The 16,205-nt window shown below is 43.9% G+C and overlaps 1 protein-coding gene across 1 annotated transcript in view; it reads right to left on the bottom strand.

Moving 5' to 3' along the window:
* Positions 1-504: 504 nt before the first annotated feature.
* The window catches only part of plcl1 (phospholipase C like 1), an 89,369-nt gene continuing 73,668 nt past the window's right edge, over positions 505-16,205 (bottom strand). The window contains exons 8-12 of the mRNA XM_024260510.2: positions 13,691-14,053; positions 10,581-10,784; positions 5,536-5,611; positions 4,915-5,024; positions 505-1,842 (exon numbers count right to left, since the gene is read on the bottom strand). Of these exons, the coding sequence (XP_024116278.1) occupies positions 1,666-1,842; positions 4,915-5,024; positions 5,536-5,611; positions 10,581-10,784; positions 13,691-14,053 (930 nt within the window). The 3' untranslated portion in view covers positions 505-1,665. The remainder of the gene's footprint in view (positions 1,843-4,914; positions 5,025-5,535; positions 5,612-10,580; positions 10,785-13,690; positions 14,054-16,205) is intronic.

Below are 16,205 nucleotides of genomic sequence, written 5' to 3'. Positions count from 1 at the left end.
TGACCCCGCCTGACGGCGCTTCCTCTGCTTAAGGTAAGACAATGTCAGGTGCAGCAAATCTGATATCAGGATTGAAACTTTTTCAAAAATGACTCAATTAAACGTGACTCTTTATCCATCAGTGGTCCTGACAGCAGGTAACTCTGCATTCTGTGCCAGAAACTGGAGTTTGCTCTGAAACTCTAGGCTGCAAACCATAACTGTATCATACTTTATCCATGGAAGAGTTTCATTAACGGATTACACCTACAATACAGATGCAGACATGTTCCTGATGTTCCTGCTGAACTTTAGATGGATTTCCTCCTGCAGTTTGAAGGTCCATAAAGGTGCTGTCAATTCACTGTCAAATTCTTCCAAACAAATATTTTCTGTTGCTGTAAGAATCCCAGGATGTCCTCCTACCTCCCACTACGGATCAGCAGACATCTGCAGGACAACTGCAGGAGGAGGAATGACAAGGAGGCGCACAGAGGAGGACAGAAAGGGAGGCCACAACAGGACTGCTCAGCAAAAGTTACTTTATTTAGTCTAGAATACATTTTCTTGTTACTTTTAATCAAATAGAAAACACTTTTCAAAATAAAGTCCATTTAATGAATTCTAGATTGAAAACACACTTTAATAAATATGTTTCTACTCTTGAGGTTTTACAGAATTATACAAAGCAGCTGAAGAACGACACAAACACTGCAGATGTCACCACACGAGTACGCACCAGTGTGTCCACATCACAACATTCGGAAGCAGGAAGCACCACGGAGCAGACGGCGCCGTCACGCTGCACAGATTCAGCTAAACACTGGCACCCTCTCGCACTGACACGTTCTATCGGATGTGAAGTTAATCTGACAATTATTAGACAAACACGCTTGGTAAGAATTAGAGATTCTGCAGATTAAAGAATCGGGACGGCTGAAGACAAACTGGGTGCATTTCCACTCTCAGTTTATATTTCAGGTTTAAAAAGGTTTCTATTAATTCATTAATTCAGGTCATTTCCTGTTTTGTTGACATTTTCTGTTTCCAGGTACATTTATGTATTTAGCATATTACTTGTTTTTCGAATACTTCCTGTCTGCAATGCTTAACTTCCTCTTTCCATCAGTTTTTTCTTGTTTTAATTAGTTTATAAATTGTGTTTTAGGCGTTTTCCAGGTTGTTAGTTATTTTTAAAGTGTCTCAAATATAAACTCTCTCTCTCCATGTAATTTCTGTTTTTCTTGTCGGTCTTCAGATTTTGTTCTGAACCTGAACCGGAGCAGCCTCTCCCATCATCAGCTTGGCACTGAGGGTTAGTGACATCCCAAACCTGCATGGAGCGGTCAGCAGGGTGTTTGAGAAGAGCGAGGGATGGGGGCTCCGTTGGGTTAAAGCAGCATTTCACAGAAGGTCAGGATGTCTGTAGCAGAGCTGCAGAGGTCTGCGCAGACGTCTGTCAGAGGAGGACTGACATCCTGCACGGCTGCACGAAACCAGACCGTCAGGAGGAGCACCCTCCACCCGGACAGTCCTCTCACATCATTCTGTGCTCTGAACCCCCCCTCCCCTCGTCTTCATTACTCCTCCGTCCTCTTAAACCCTCTGCCTCTGATGAGGAGGGGCTTTCCTGGCGGTCTCTGTCCCCGCTCCACCTTTTATTTTCTGTTACGGAGGACAGCTCCATCAGATGCGTCCGTTGCTGCTCCGCCGGCCGGACGTGGGGTGGGCCGTATAGTGCAGCTCAGCTGAGGAGAAGGAGGAGCTGGAGGAGGTGAGGCCGCAGGCTTCACAGGCCAGAGCCAGCTGCCGCAGGGCGTCCAGGGAGTCCATCTTTGCCCCGCGCAGGAGGTCGCTCTGGCCCTGCAGCACACACATCACGCTTTCAGATGTGGGAACATTAATATGTTTGTTTCTTGTACATTCAGACTTTTGTTTATTTAAGTGAAGTATCTCATTTTCAAGATGAAACTGCAAGTAAACATTCAGTTTAAAACAAATATATGCAGACAAAGACTGAAATGAGCTGTGTTGTCCTAACGTGTGTGATTCCTCATGATAAGGCAGGTCTGCTTAAGTGCAGACACTTGACAGCAAAAAGAGTCTGTTTAGACAGAAGGCGGCTGACAAAGAAAATCACAGAAAGAGACACAAGAAAAGAGCTGAAGACAGAGTTAGCTTTGCAGAGTTGGAGATTTTCACACAGAGGACAAAAACAGATCTGAGATGGATTCCAGCAGACAGGATCAAACATGATCTGATGATCCAGCTGAGCAAAGAAGATGACAGCAACAAGCAGACTGACCATCAGGCCCAGGCCCCTGGATCTTCTTCCCCTGCAAGAAATATTGAATTCCTTGCATGTAGTATTCCCACCATTATCTGTGGGGGCTAGGGACCGGAGACACGCCAAATCTGAGAAAATATGGACCCGTCCGATCCGGACTGCACAGTGAAAACGAGGCATCAGTCCTCTTAGGCTCTGTGTGAACTGTGAACCAGTTCATGGGGAGCTGAGGAGTTTGATAAATCCAAATAAATGTAAGCATTTGGAATCTGAAACATGGTGGAGAATCTTTATGATGGATCATGGAGAACAAGAGGAAATGTGTTATTACTGTCTTTACAGGTGGATCCAGGCTGTCTGCAGGTGAAAAAAGCTCTAATCTGTACGGGGCTCTCAGATGACTCTCAGGAAATATCAAGATACACCACTTGGTGAGCCCGTAGAGAGGAAATGTTCACGCACATTTTTACTATGGGCATGCTGCGGGCGTCAACAACACGTCAGGTTAGGTGAGGGGGAAGTAGGGGAAACGTAGGTATGTCTTACAGATTTTTTTTATCATTCCAACAGTTTAAGTTACTTGCATTGCACACGAAGATACATAACATGACACACTAATAGGCCTGTTTGTGTGAATATGTGAGCAGGGTTTACACCAGAGACTAAGTCTTCACTCTCAGTGTACAGACATGATGGTGGGTCACGTCTCAAAACAAACAGTTGAATAACGGTCAGGTCTCATATCACACCCTGAGAAGTTCACTGATCAGAAAAGTGAGGGATTACTTTGAGGAGAGTGTCACAGAAGCAACAGCTAGTCGATTGAGGTGATTAACCTGACCAGCACTGCTGTATCGATACGTCCTCCTGTGGCCTCTGAGGTCCTACAGTTTGGGCTAACTGGAAGCCAGCAGTATCACTGATTAAGCTGTTATAGTCTAAGTAAATGCTATGCAATATTTCTGTGTGGAGAACATCGTAACACAATGTACATTGTCTAGAGACAGTGATGATCCAGAACAAGATGATCTCATCTAAGTGTAAGGACCAGTTAGATGCAGACAAAGACTGGTGCTTTTTGATTGTTCTCCCTCTGGATGTTTGTGTCAATGAGATCATGTCTCCATTCAAACTGTGGTACTGAACTGAGCATCTGAGCTTCAGGACCAGCAAACTGCTTTCACACGATTAAAGGGCCAGCACAGGAAGACTAACAATAATGGTACATTCACACTGAACGTGATTCTGGCGGCAGAGGCGGCAATCTACAATGCCCCCCCACCAGGATATGAAGGGAGCTGGAAGCTCCTCCCACATGCAGCCGTGGGATCAGGAACACATTATTTGACAAGTGGCGAGCAGAGAATTCACCGTGCGGTGAAAAAGGGGCGGAGATCCCGAATTGTAGTGTGATTGGCGTTCGGTGTGTATGCACCATTAGGGAAAAGAAACTTGTCCTTAACCTGTTGTTGTGTGCTTTATTAACAGCTGTGATTTTCCTTCACACAACGTTGGCTGGCATGTCACTATTTCCCAAAGTTCTCCCTCTCATTCCCTGTGAGGACCGTTGTCCACATTTGTGAACAGGAATGTTTCCACAGCTCTTTGTTTGCATGCTCATCTGTGCTATAGGCCAACCAGGCAGAACAATGATGACATTTTCCAGCTAAACTTCCACATTTTTGTAACTATGACTTCAGGAACGACTTTGACCATATATGCAAATAATGATCACAGGAGACGGGAAGAGGAACTTTTTACCTAAAGACCCACTCCGGTCATCTTTGGATCTGTAATAAAAGCATTCCCAATGCTCTTTAAATTATGATGATGCTGTTTTTAGCCAAAATCAAAAACCTGTGTCATTTTCTGTGACACAGTTTCTGCAGAGCAGCAGGACTTCAACAGAAATTCACCTCTCAGTTGTGGGTGGGACTGTCGACGTGGGGTAAACTTCTCTCTGACTTTCCCTTTGTTTTAGCTCTCCTCTGCTAGCTTACACTCCCTCACAAACCCAAGCCAACATCAGCAGTGCAACAGAAACAGTGAGAAACATCAGAGCTATCCAACCGTACAGTTTAGATCCAGATTCCAGCTGAGATGAGGAAAACAAAGACCATGGATCTATGTGTCTGCAGGTGGATGCATCAGGTACAAAGTTTTTCAAATGGCATTTTTCATTCGCTCCTGATTCACTACAATTTGAAAAGAGATAAATACTTAGAAATGCCTTTTTGAGCTTAATTTTCTTTTTAGATGCCCTCCATCATGAGAAAAATGCCACAAGAACATGTTAAAAACAGTGGGTACTGTATTTTCTCCACTATAGGGTGCCCCGGATAATAAGGCACATCATCAATCTACACTTACCAGCCACTTAGTTATGTACAACTTGTTAGAACCAGGTTGGACTAACACCTAACCTTGCTAGCAATCTGTAAATAAACAAACAGGCTGACATTTTGATAGAGCGCCGTGTACCTCTCGAAATCGCTTGGACATCAGTGAGCGCAGCCAGAAATAATCCATATGTAAGGTGCTCTGGATTTTCTTTTTAAAAAGAAAAACTTTTAAGTGCACCTTATAACGCAGAAAAAAACAGCAGTTATTCTGCTGTGGCTCCTCAGTCAGAAGGCTGGTCTCCTCACCTTCAGCACGGTAATATTCCAGGTAAAACTCTCCACGGCTTTGTTCAGCTTACGGCCTTTGAGTCCTTCCTTCTCCCCGAGCCGAGGAAAGTCCTCGTGGAAGTCCATCCCTTACAAGCATAAACAGAAATGATAAATGCTGTATACTTATATATATAGTGTTCTACTCTCTTCTTGGAAGCCCCAAAGTGCTTTACAGTCCCATACATTCACACTGATGGTGGCTCTGCTGCTATAACCACCAGAAGCAACATGGGGTTCAGTGTCTTGTCCGTGGAAGCTTGACTCATGGGTGGGCAGGGTGGAAACCAAACCTGGGATCTTCAGAGGTCAACCACTGCTCAACAGCCACTGCTTCAGGTGGCGTGCAGTTCACTGGATCTGATGCTTCATGTCTATAACAACTGTCAGGAACCTGCTTTTGATGGGTGTGTCTACACATATGGACACGCCCCCCATTCCCATGAAACCCTGGCAGTAAGATGTCATGGAGGTGTGGGGTAGGTGTGAGGCAAGTAGGTGACAGGTGTGACAAACTACAGCAATGAAGGCCAGCTTGTGGTCAGGCCTTTGTGTCTTTTGTAAGTCACTAAAACTTTTCTCCTTTTCTCCTTAGCTTACCTTCTCGATAGACCTGATCGATCCTCTCCTGGACACCATCTGCATTTCCAATCAGCTGTTTTTGTGCAGCGATCATCTAAATAGGTGGAAAACACAGTTTTAGACAGTTAAAAAATTAAATTCACAGTTCCAAATCCTTCTGAGGGAAGTGTGCAGGACAGAAGCAGCAGGTGAGCTTTTTATTGCCCTGCCTGCTCGTCTGTAAAGCTGGATGGAGTCGATGGTGTTACCATGTTGTAAAGTTTCTCTACCCCTCTTCCTCTCCCTTGTTCACATCTAAAAACTGTCCACTGTATAAACAACAGCAGCTGAACCCCATCGTGTAACAACAGTGTGAACAAAGGGAGGATGTTTGTGAGCTATGTACCATATTCCTATAAAATGGTGCAATCAAACAAAAACTGGTAGAAACACTAGTAAATATTGGCAGAAAAGTCAGTAACAGGTAGGAGCCTCAAAAGTAGCCAGCACCCGGCCAAGAGTCATGCCTTCAGTAGTTACCAGCTACTTTTTGATGACAAAGTCTCATTTCTTAGTATCTTGCAGCAAATAATGTGTGCATAGCTGTGTACACACCAGGCATGTGAGGCCTGCTCAAGAATGCACTAAGTGTTAGCACGCAGGGGTCACACTGGACTGTTGCCACCCAGAACTAGTGCACATACTCAAAGCTGGAAGAAGCTTGGTGTGAAATGTCAAAGCGTTCAAAAGCCACGCCTTCTGTACGCAGAGCCCTAAAACTTCAACTTAAAAACTTCCGGGAGAGTTTGGAATGCAGATGCACATTTACAGGTGTTTACATTAGAAATGGTCACTTGAACACATTTCTGAGCCCGATGTGAACTTAACATTTCAGAGAAAAATCATTGTCATGTTGCTAGATTCATGGCTAAAGGCCTGAAAATGGCCTCAGCCGGGAGGTTCTGGTGGTGCAGTGAATTTTAAACATCTATAGTCCATACTGCTTTCTTCTTTCTAGTTGTTCTTGATGTGGTGAGTGTAGACATAAAGAGGAGGTTCTCTGCAGCTTTTGGTTAAATTTCTGCATTAAAGACACTATGTCATTGGACCACAGGGAATTGGAACACCACTTAAATGAAAATGGGTCTGTATGTCTCTGCTCTGCATTTTTGATGGAACTCTGTGAATTTTTGAAAAATACTTTTATTGACTGAATGTAATCCAAATGGTTTTGTTGAATAAATCAGATGGGCTCTCTTGTTTTTGTTTGTTTTTTGGTGGTAGCTGTTAAGAGTAAACTTTTATTCACCACTCCCTTTTCCCTGGTACTTCTGGGAAATGTTTTGTCCTGTGGTTTTGTTTGCATGTTCTTCTAGGATGTGAAATCAGCTGGCCCATGTCACTTCAGAATTTGTATTGCTATTTTGATAATCAGTCACAGAAAAGCAGGTGAGGGGAAATCGTTGTTATCAACAGTGACAGAGTAGAATTTCTCTTCTCTACTGCTTTCAAATCAGCTGAAGTAATTCCCTCAGACGCCTGGAAAATGCATAGAAAAGGCCCTCATTTTAAAAATGTTCCTGTCCACCCCCAGACACCTCAGTTAAGGCCTGTAGCCTTCAGCTCTCAGCTACTGACTGTATCCAGTAGATATAGCCTCCAGCTTTCTCCTCAGTAAGGCTCCTCCTACTCTGAAAACTCTCGAGGCCCCTGAACATGGAGGCTCTAGTGCTGGATCTACTGAAGGAGCCTGGCCAAACTGATCTGACCTGTCTGCTCACTCCCAGTGAATCCTTTCAACTGTTCCACAACACCTTCATGGAGCAGCTGCTATGCAGTGGAGGAATGCTGACAGCCCTTCCTAGAAATCTAACCTTTGAGACTGACGCATCTTCAAGCTCCACAGAGGTCTCTTAAATTCTAGTTGTTTGTTGTATTCTGAGTACAATTTTGCTTGAAATAAATAGATGAGTACTTTCACTAAATTATTCTTCAGGCTAGAAAGACACTGATGGCACAATTATAAGGAATACTCAAATTATGGCTTTGTTTGTGGACAAAAAATTACAAAATAACACTGGCATCACAGAAGACTTCATGTAGGAATGTCTTCTGAAAAGTTGGGACAGGGTTATTGATCTTTGTGAATAGAGGAAATCTTCCAAAATATTGAGATGGATTGCCCATGAGTCATGACAGCAGGTTCAAAGCGAGACAACTTACTACTCTCTAACCCACAAGGACGCATTCTTATCCTTTGAGACATTGAGACAAAAACATGGACTGAATCAGGAGGATGTCTACAGGTATTTGCAGGCCGAGCATCACTTGGACCAAAACATCAGAGGCATGGGAAATGAGTGAATTAGTCCTGGTGGAAACTTTCTTATCACTAATTACATCTCTCTCAAAAGTAATATTATTTCCAAATTATATAAATCAACTCAACACAGGAAACTGGTAAACACAAATTACATTAAGAGAAGGTGGGAAGCCGAAGGGAATTTGCTAATTTCATATGAAAGTTTGACAAAAATTTGCAAAGTACAGTGGAATACAACAGGATCTAATACATGGCGTGAGTTGGGAAAAACGTGTTTTTTATGTTTATTTTAATACACCCTGTTATAAAAGGTATCAAGGAAGTGGGGACTCATGTTGGATAATCTGTGGGACACTTGGAGCAAATCACTATCATATTTTCTGGGAATGTCAGCTTATAAAGCTATTTTGGTCACAAATATGTATGTTTTTGGCTCCTAAAACTAGGGATATCCTGATCCGATCATGTGATCGGAAATCGGGCCTGATCACATGATTGATGGCTTGATCAAAATCGGACTTTGTTCTCCGATCAGGATCAGATATTTCATTTATTCTTATTATGATCAGCGCTTTATATTTCAATCTTATTATTCCGGATAAATACTCCAATAGAAGTCTGCATGTCATGAAAAGATCACAAAATGTTATCACCAGAAAACGCAGCAGAAAACAGCAGCAGCTCAAGCAGAAGGCTAACGTAAACAGTTCAGTCAGGCTAGCTAGATGATCACAGATTCAGACTTCCAAGATCAAGAACTCCTTTAAAAACACTTTAAACTGACAGCAGGTGTCTCTATTGGTTTGTCCTAACACAAACACTAACCTCTAAAGACAGTTCAACAGAAATAGAGTTTCTGTTTCTTTTTAATGTGAAGCTCTTCATGCTGCAGACAGACGGCTACACAGCAGCTGCTAACCACTACATGCTAGCTCCGTGATATGTATGGATATAGTTTACTGTGAAAGGCTTAGGAAAATCATGGTATGGTCCCTGTAAGAAAAGGAATCATATAATCATAAAAAAACAACTAATACATGAAAACTAATAATGATATAAGCTAGTCATGAACACTCATCAAATTTTATGCTAAAACAAAGTCATCATTTATTTTTAAGAATTTTAAATGACAGGAATCACATTTGGTCAAAAATGTTCAATAACTCTAAAGATATTAAAGCTAAAGTCACTAAACTTTATCACATGACTAATTATCACTTATATAACAAGAATTTTTTTTTTTTCCTAATTTATATTTGCTGTATTTTTACTTGTTTATTAAAGCTACTTCACAGAAGTGTTTTATTTAAGTTTTCAATGATAAAAGAAGGTTAATGAAATATAAATAAGAGACAACACTAATCTGTTTCTTCAGTTTGTTCATGTTTTAAATGTGTTACATTTATACACTCGGTATTGTGAAATCCACAAAATCAAAGGACTCGGAATCGGATCGGGCCCAAAAAAACCTGATCGGGACATCCCTACCAAAAACCCATGTTCATTTCAGCGAATGTACCTGGGAGAGATTGATGTGCAGAGCTGGAAACAGTCCCACAAAAGGCTTCTGGCAACTCCTGTGGTTTCTAGTGAAAAAGCAATCTCGAGGAAATGGCTAAAAGTGGAACTTCCTTCAGTAGAAGAATGGAATAATGTAATCCACAACATTTACATCATGGAAAAACTGCCTTCTACCCTTAAGATTCCCGAGACTATTATTGCTTTTTTATTTCAACGGTGCTCTCCTTTGTGCTATTGTGATCGGGTGCTCTTGTATTATAATAGCTGAAAACACACTGGTGGTGGCTTTGCTGCCATGTAGGCAGCTGAGGTTATTACAATAGCAGTCCCTGGCTCTCTGCTGCCCTCTCTTGGTTTGCTCTGGTTGCTGGAGTGCTGCTGGTATACTTTCCTCTCTTCCAGGTGTCTGGGACTCATCACCATCCTGATCATAAATCCTGCTCATTTCTTCACTACCAATCAATGTCAACTGTAACAAAATGGTACTGAGTCCATATTTATTTATTTGTTGAAAGTTTTTCCTCATTTTTTGATGCTGATTTCTGACTGGATCGCTGGATTTCATCTTTTTCAGTCATCTGGTCATCCATCCTCCATCAGGATGTCACCATTCATTTGCCCACTACAGAGTCTCATCTGTGTCATATATTTATTGAGGGATGATAACGTCTAGTCCTACATAACAGATCTGATCATCTGGTGAACCAGTGACTGCTGTGAAAGTGGACATGGCAACAAGGGGAAATCCTACAGGATGGAATAGACCCCACCGGGGCCACCATGGTATAGCTACCCAGGGTGATGGCATCCAGCACGAGTGGTGTATGGGTCCCACCCAAATGCTGCTACAACAAATTCAAGGAAAACACCCCCTGAGCCTGCGAGGGCGGCGGCGGAAGATGGCTCACTGACTGTCAACCATAGGGAGGAAGCGTGGAAGCCACTATCCAGGATGAAACATCCAAGATGCATGAATATGTCAAGCTCAAGGCCCCAACTGACAGCGCTAAGTGATGGTCTTTACTAAAATGAAGAAGTCAAGGAGTCACGTTGGTGACGTTATTTGCTGCGTAACTTTTCTTTAATTCTCTCTGGCTAACTGATGTTCCTCAACAATAAATGCCGCGGGGATCTGAGAGTCTGAGGAGAGCTGGTATGACTGGGATAGTAGAGTGTGTTTACCTCACATTTCCTTTAAGGCTGTTGAGCTCACTGGTTCATGAGGGCTCATCATACTTACTGTGTCATAGGCAGCAAGCACTTTACGGGTCGCCTCTGGGAGGCTGATCAGTGGCTCCAAGCAGGGGTAGCCCTCCCTGAGCACCATGGTGGCCCCCATGGTCCCCTCAGGGCACTGCAGCCGGGTGGCCAGGCTTTGGATGCACTGCTTCAGTTTGGCCACAGCGGGGAGTCCACACTGCTCTTTGAAGGTGGCGGTGGAGCTCTGAGGATTTGAAGGGAGACCTAGACTTACATGATGACTGGTCCAGACAGACATGATCCGCTGCACACAGCAACACATGCAAGCTCCAGATAGACACACTAGCATTGTGAATGTATTATCAGCTGCTTCTGTAAGGAATAAAAACCAGCATGGCAGCCATTTCTTCCAGGAAATTAACGCTAACTTAACTGGCAGAGTTAAGTGGAATAAACTGGGAGCAGAAACCGCTCCTCCACCAGCTGCACGAGTGTGACTGAGGTGCTGAGATTGAGCTGATCTGGATGAAGGGTCACATTGGAGCACACAGATAGGATTTCTTTGTGTTTGCTCAGATATAAATTAACTGAAGGTATTCACCTAAGACCCCCCCACACACCCACACAGAGTGAGCATTGTCTTAGGGAGAGTCTTATTGTTACAAACCAGCAAACACCTGGGCTTCTTGTGGAAACATATAAGGAAGTTATAGGGTGCTCAGTTGGGTTTGGGGTCTGGCTTGGTTTGGGGGGGTGGTCCTTTTGCTAGCGCTGGGGGGGCTGGTGTGGGGCCCCGTCCTGGGGGCTCCGTCTCTGTTGTGATGCCGCTTGCCTGCACCTGGGAATTGGGATCACTCCCTCTCTGGCTCTGGGTGTCTCAGATCTCCTGGGCTTGGCGGCCTCGTCTCCACGTGGGGAGTGGGATCTCTGAGAGTTAAGATCTAGAGCAGGGGATCAAATTACATTGGAGCCTGGGGGTATCCAGGTCTCGGTGGTGCGGGTTCTGGTCCTTTCTCTCGAGAACTGGACCTCTCCAAAAACTCTATCAGTGGTAGAGCCTGGACCTTGCTTACAACAACCCTCTGGGGCCCCCACTTCTCTTGGGTGTCCTTCTCCTGAGTGGGGGTGAGCGGCACCTGCCTTGCTCCCCCTGGACCTCCCGCAGCGGGGCGGGTGGTTGTCTGGAGTGTGGGGGCGAGTCTCCCTTGGGGGGCCCTTACATGGGGTAGGGGGAGGAGGGGTGATCGTTGGGGGGGTTATTGCTGCTGCCTCGGCTGGGGGGGTCTTGGTGTGGGGACGCTCTCCCCCTTTTTACATTCCATCATCATCCACATCAGCAGAACATAAACACTCACCTGAAATCAGGTGTCAGCTCACCTTAGCACTAATAGTCTGTGTGACAGAATGAAAGTCTTTATCTGAATGGGTTTGTATGGAGAAGTGTGTGTGGACTGCAGTTATATTGTGTACATTTAGACTAGTTAATTTCTAGCCAACAGGTATGTTTGTAACTACAGTGTGTGTGTAGACAGGCCCCGCCCATTCCAGATTGATATTTACACATGGTTGTTTTATGATGTTACTTTTCTTTTATCCCCTAACACCCCCCCCCCCCTTCTTCTTTTCCGTCCAGAAAAAAATTACAAACATAATAAACATAAATAAAGTTTAGCATAAAATACAAAAGTGTTTAACACTCAATAACTGCTGTTGTGACAGTAAAATCTGTCCAACACTAGAGGCTCTCAGCTCAGATCTGTTTGCTCAGCTGTTGAGAAGGAAGATAAAGAGAAGGTGAGTGTACAGATCAACGTGGATGTTTGTGTGGGAGACTGTCAGAAAGGTCTGGAACATAAACATTTGAGATTGAGAATGAGTGCTTTTATAGGCCTAACCAGCGTGAGAGGATCATAGACATCACTGAGAGCTTCAGCAGCGCAGCCTCAGCCTTCTGCTCCCTGCTGTGTCTACTCCACCTATCTAATCTGAGGATGTTTCAGGCGCTCTTCTGCCTGCATGTCTTGATAGGGGTGGCCTCCTCTCCTCCTTCAAACCTTCCTCTTCGTGGATAGTGAGGGTTAACTTGGACACCTATGAGCCATTCTGCTCGTCATGCAGTCATGGACCTGGACTGCTGGGAGTCATTCCAGGATGAACTGCAGAGTTTGTGTTCCAGTGTTTTAGTATCCATCTGTGTCCTTTCTCCTCTGATCCCAACATTGGCTCAACCTTGAGCCAATGTAAATATGACACTCGATGATTTTTAGTTTATCTGTCTGTTATCGTGTAAAAACTTTCTGTCTGTACTTTGAAGTATGGTTTTGTAGAAAACCATAACATGAAGGGAAATGAGGAGTTACTACAATACTACTGAAGGTTATAGTTACAGGTTTGTCTTTCCTACTCACTGATGTTTGATTTGGACAAAACAAGCATTTGCTGAAACAAAGAGCACCATCTGGTTTGGGTCGTTCTGTTAAGGTCATGGCAGCCTGTCCCGAAATCAGTAACCTTCCCCCCCGATGTGGGAGCCAGTCTGAACCGTGTGCTCCGGTCAGGAGGAAGAAGATAAACCCGACTTTGAGGTCCGGCAGGGCTTTCTGGACTGCTTTGGTGCCAAGTTCAGCCTTCTGGCTGGTACTGCCCCTCATCATCTCTGCTGTGGTGGGGGACTGTTGGACAGGGTAAAGGTCAGCATCTGTGCTCTTCTGATAAAAAAAAAGCATGTGTGAACCTGATAGAGTTGAGAGTGCAGTGAAGCCCAGAAAAGGTTTGGCTTCTGGGCTCAGAGATATGTATGTTTTGAAATGTCAAATCACAAATACTGTGAATCCACGCCCCCCACCCCTGTACTTTTGGCAATGGTGGCGTGGGAGTGGTTTTCATTAAAGTCAGTAACTGTGAGCTTTTTAGCTTCTTCCTCTCTTCACAGTCAGAGAAGTCTGACTGAATCAGATCAACCTTTAATTATACAGTAAAGCACTATTCAAACTTTTCAAGGCGCTCGGGCAAAGTCAGAGTTCCCCCTGAACAGGTCACCAGTCTGTAGCAGGACCACACATTCACAAAGAGCTGTGTGATCAAAGAGTGTGCATCAGTGCATGTGAGAGCATGTGTGTAGTATGTGTGTGGAGGAGAGTGTATCTGTACCTGAGCATCTTCCCGCAGGTCTGTCCCTTCCTTCAGGGGCCCGTTCGCCTGTTTGAAGACCTCATCCACCACCTTGATGCCCGTCTGCCTCAGTGAGACATACTCCCGCCCTCGTCGCCCACCCCTCCTCACTGACAGCCCCTTCCGCTGAGCTTTCCCGCCGCCCCGACGGTTGGTGATGACGATGTGGACAAACAAGCTGGTGTGAGGTAAGGGATCTCCCGCCAGGCCGAGAAGGGGCACGTTCCGGTATCCGGGCTGAAGGCATTCGAAGGCCACGCTGAACTGACCGATGAAATCGTCTCCAATATAGTCATCGTCCAGAACCACAAAGCGCAGCAAGGCCAGCTCCGGCATGTTCACCTGCACAGAGGGGGAGTGGTCAGCTGCTGTTCTGTACAGACATGTATTCACAGAACATCACGATTATTGATAAGAGAAGACAACATGTTTTCTTCCTGGTCTTTAAACTGCTCCCTCTAGAGCAGGAGTGTCCAAAGTTAATGGAAAATAAGGACCTTCAATGGCAGGTTGATTGGAAAACATGTAGGACACCGGCCCTCGAGGCCTGGATTTCTACACCCATGCTCTAAACCAACAATATTGCTGCTCTCACCACAGTCTTCTACACCTTTCCGACAATAATAATAATAATGCATTTTATTTATCAGACGCCTTTCACAGAACTCAAGGTCACCGAACAGGGAGACAAGCACAAATATAAAAACACAGATGTTAAGCTAAGTTAAAAGTTTAAAAAGACAAGTGCACTGCAGTCATGAAGAGTAGGCCAGTCTGAAAAGATAAGTTTTGAGGCTGAAGATGAAGAGAGGAAGTGAGTCCATCAGAGGGGAGGGAGTTCCAGAGTTGACAAGGCGGGCGGATGGAATGACAAGCTGGAGGGAGGACAAGGACCTGAGGGAGCAGTTTGTGCCTGCAATCTGTCAGATTAACCTGAAGGGCTAAGGATGTTAGCATTCTTTCATTGGCATCCTAATCCTTTCAGTTATTCTCTCAATTGCACTGATTTGACCATAAAAATCAAGTAAATTCTGCAGTTTGTGCTTAGGATCTATTCTTAGTAAATCCCTCACAAATTCTAACAGAACAGCAGAGTCAGTTCATTTGCTAATACACTTCGGCCCTTTTGTTGGGGATGCCAGTTCATCATATGGGAGATCTTTGGTAATATATAGTGGAGAGTCTGAGCCGCCTTGAGCTTCTACTCTCTTTTTGCTGCTCTGTCTAACCTCCACCCACCTGGAGAAAGAGACCAGTGACACTGACACCTGTGTTTACAGGACGGCTCACTCCAGCTTGACAATCACATTTCAGATGATCAGCAGAATGATCTTAAATAACGTGACTTTTTTTTCCCTGAATGAAGTCTGATCTTTCTGCTGAGACTTCAGACGTTCAGTCACAGAAACTATTTGTGGCACTTTTTCTTCAGAGGTACAAATCAGAAAAACAAAAAAAGTGTGTTGAAGTCCCATCAGCTGTCGCTCCCCTAGATGTGTGAAATTTGTTCTCTGCAGTTGACCCCTCCCCTGGGGGGGCAGTAAGCTGCAGACACAGACACGCTTGGGAACTATTTGGTGGTTGAACCCTCCTATCCAACCCCTTATGGCACTCAAGCAGGGAGGAACTGGGTCCCTGGTGTAACTTGGCCTGGATTTGAACTCACGACCTTATAGGGACAGGCGGGACACTCCTCCACAAGGCCACTGAGCTGTGTTCTAGGTCAGTGCTTCTCAATCTCAATTCTCTTACGTCCCCCCCTTTAAAAGAACTTATTCTTTCGCGCCCCCCCTACAACTTTCTGCTGCAAATACCATTGGAATCATTAGTAAATTTGCTCAAGTTAAACGTATATCTCTTCAAAATATTGTACTTTTAGTATCATTAAAGAATAATTATAAAAAACAAACAATCTAAAACACTTCTAAATAATCAGTTCTTATTAATGTTTCTTTTCTTTTTTCTTTTTTAGAATACTTCCAAAACTTTCAAAGTAAAAACAACACTGTCCTTGTTTCCCTCCACACCAGTGATGAATTCTGGTTCTTCTCAGAGATTCAGTTCTTCTGCATTGGTTCACTGAAAAAACAGCGGCTCTTACAGCTACCAGATGGCTTTTTAGGTTGGTTTTTTTGCTTTATTTAATGTATTATCAACTAGGATTATGCACAAAATCTAATGTAAACATGCTGTTTTTGTTCATATAAAGTGTATATTATGTATATGCTGTTATTTATCCCTCCCAGCTAAAATGTACGAAATAAATGAAAAAGAACTAGTTATTAACTATTCAGGTTTTAACTCTATACATTTTAAGCTTTTTACTTTTTAAACACATTTGAAGTGAACAGCAAAAAACTCTACAACTACAACCCAAATACAAATTAAATTGTGCAAAACCACTAAATCAAGACTTTTATTCACAATAGCATTAAGAAAGACAAAAGAGTCTCAGCTTTGAGGATGTCATCTGCTTTCTTCTGTCAGTTGTTTT

Source organism: Oryzias melastigma, linkage group LG21 (assembly GCF_002922805.2).
Source record: "Oryzias melastigma strain HK-1 linkage group LG21, ASM292280v2, whole genome shotgun sequence".
Classification (NCBI taxonomy): Eukaryota; Metazoa; Chordata; class Actinopteri; order Beloniformes; family Adrianichthyidae; genus Oryzias; species Oryzias melastigma.
This window is presented reverse-complemented; position numbering and strand designations above follow the sequence as displayed.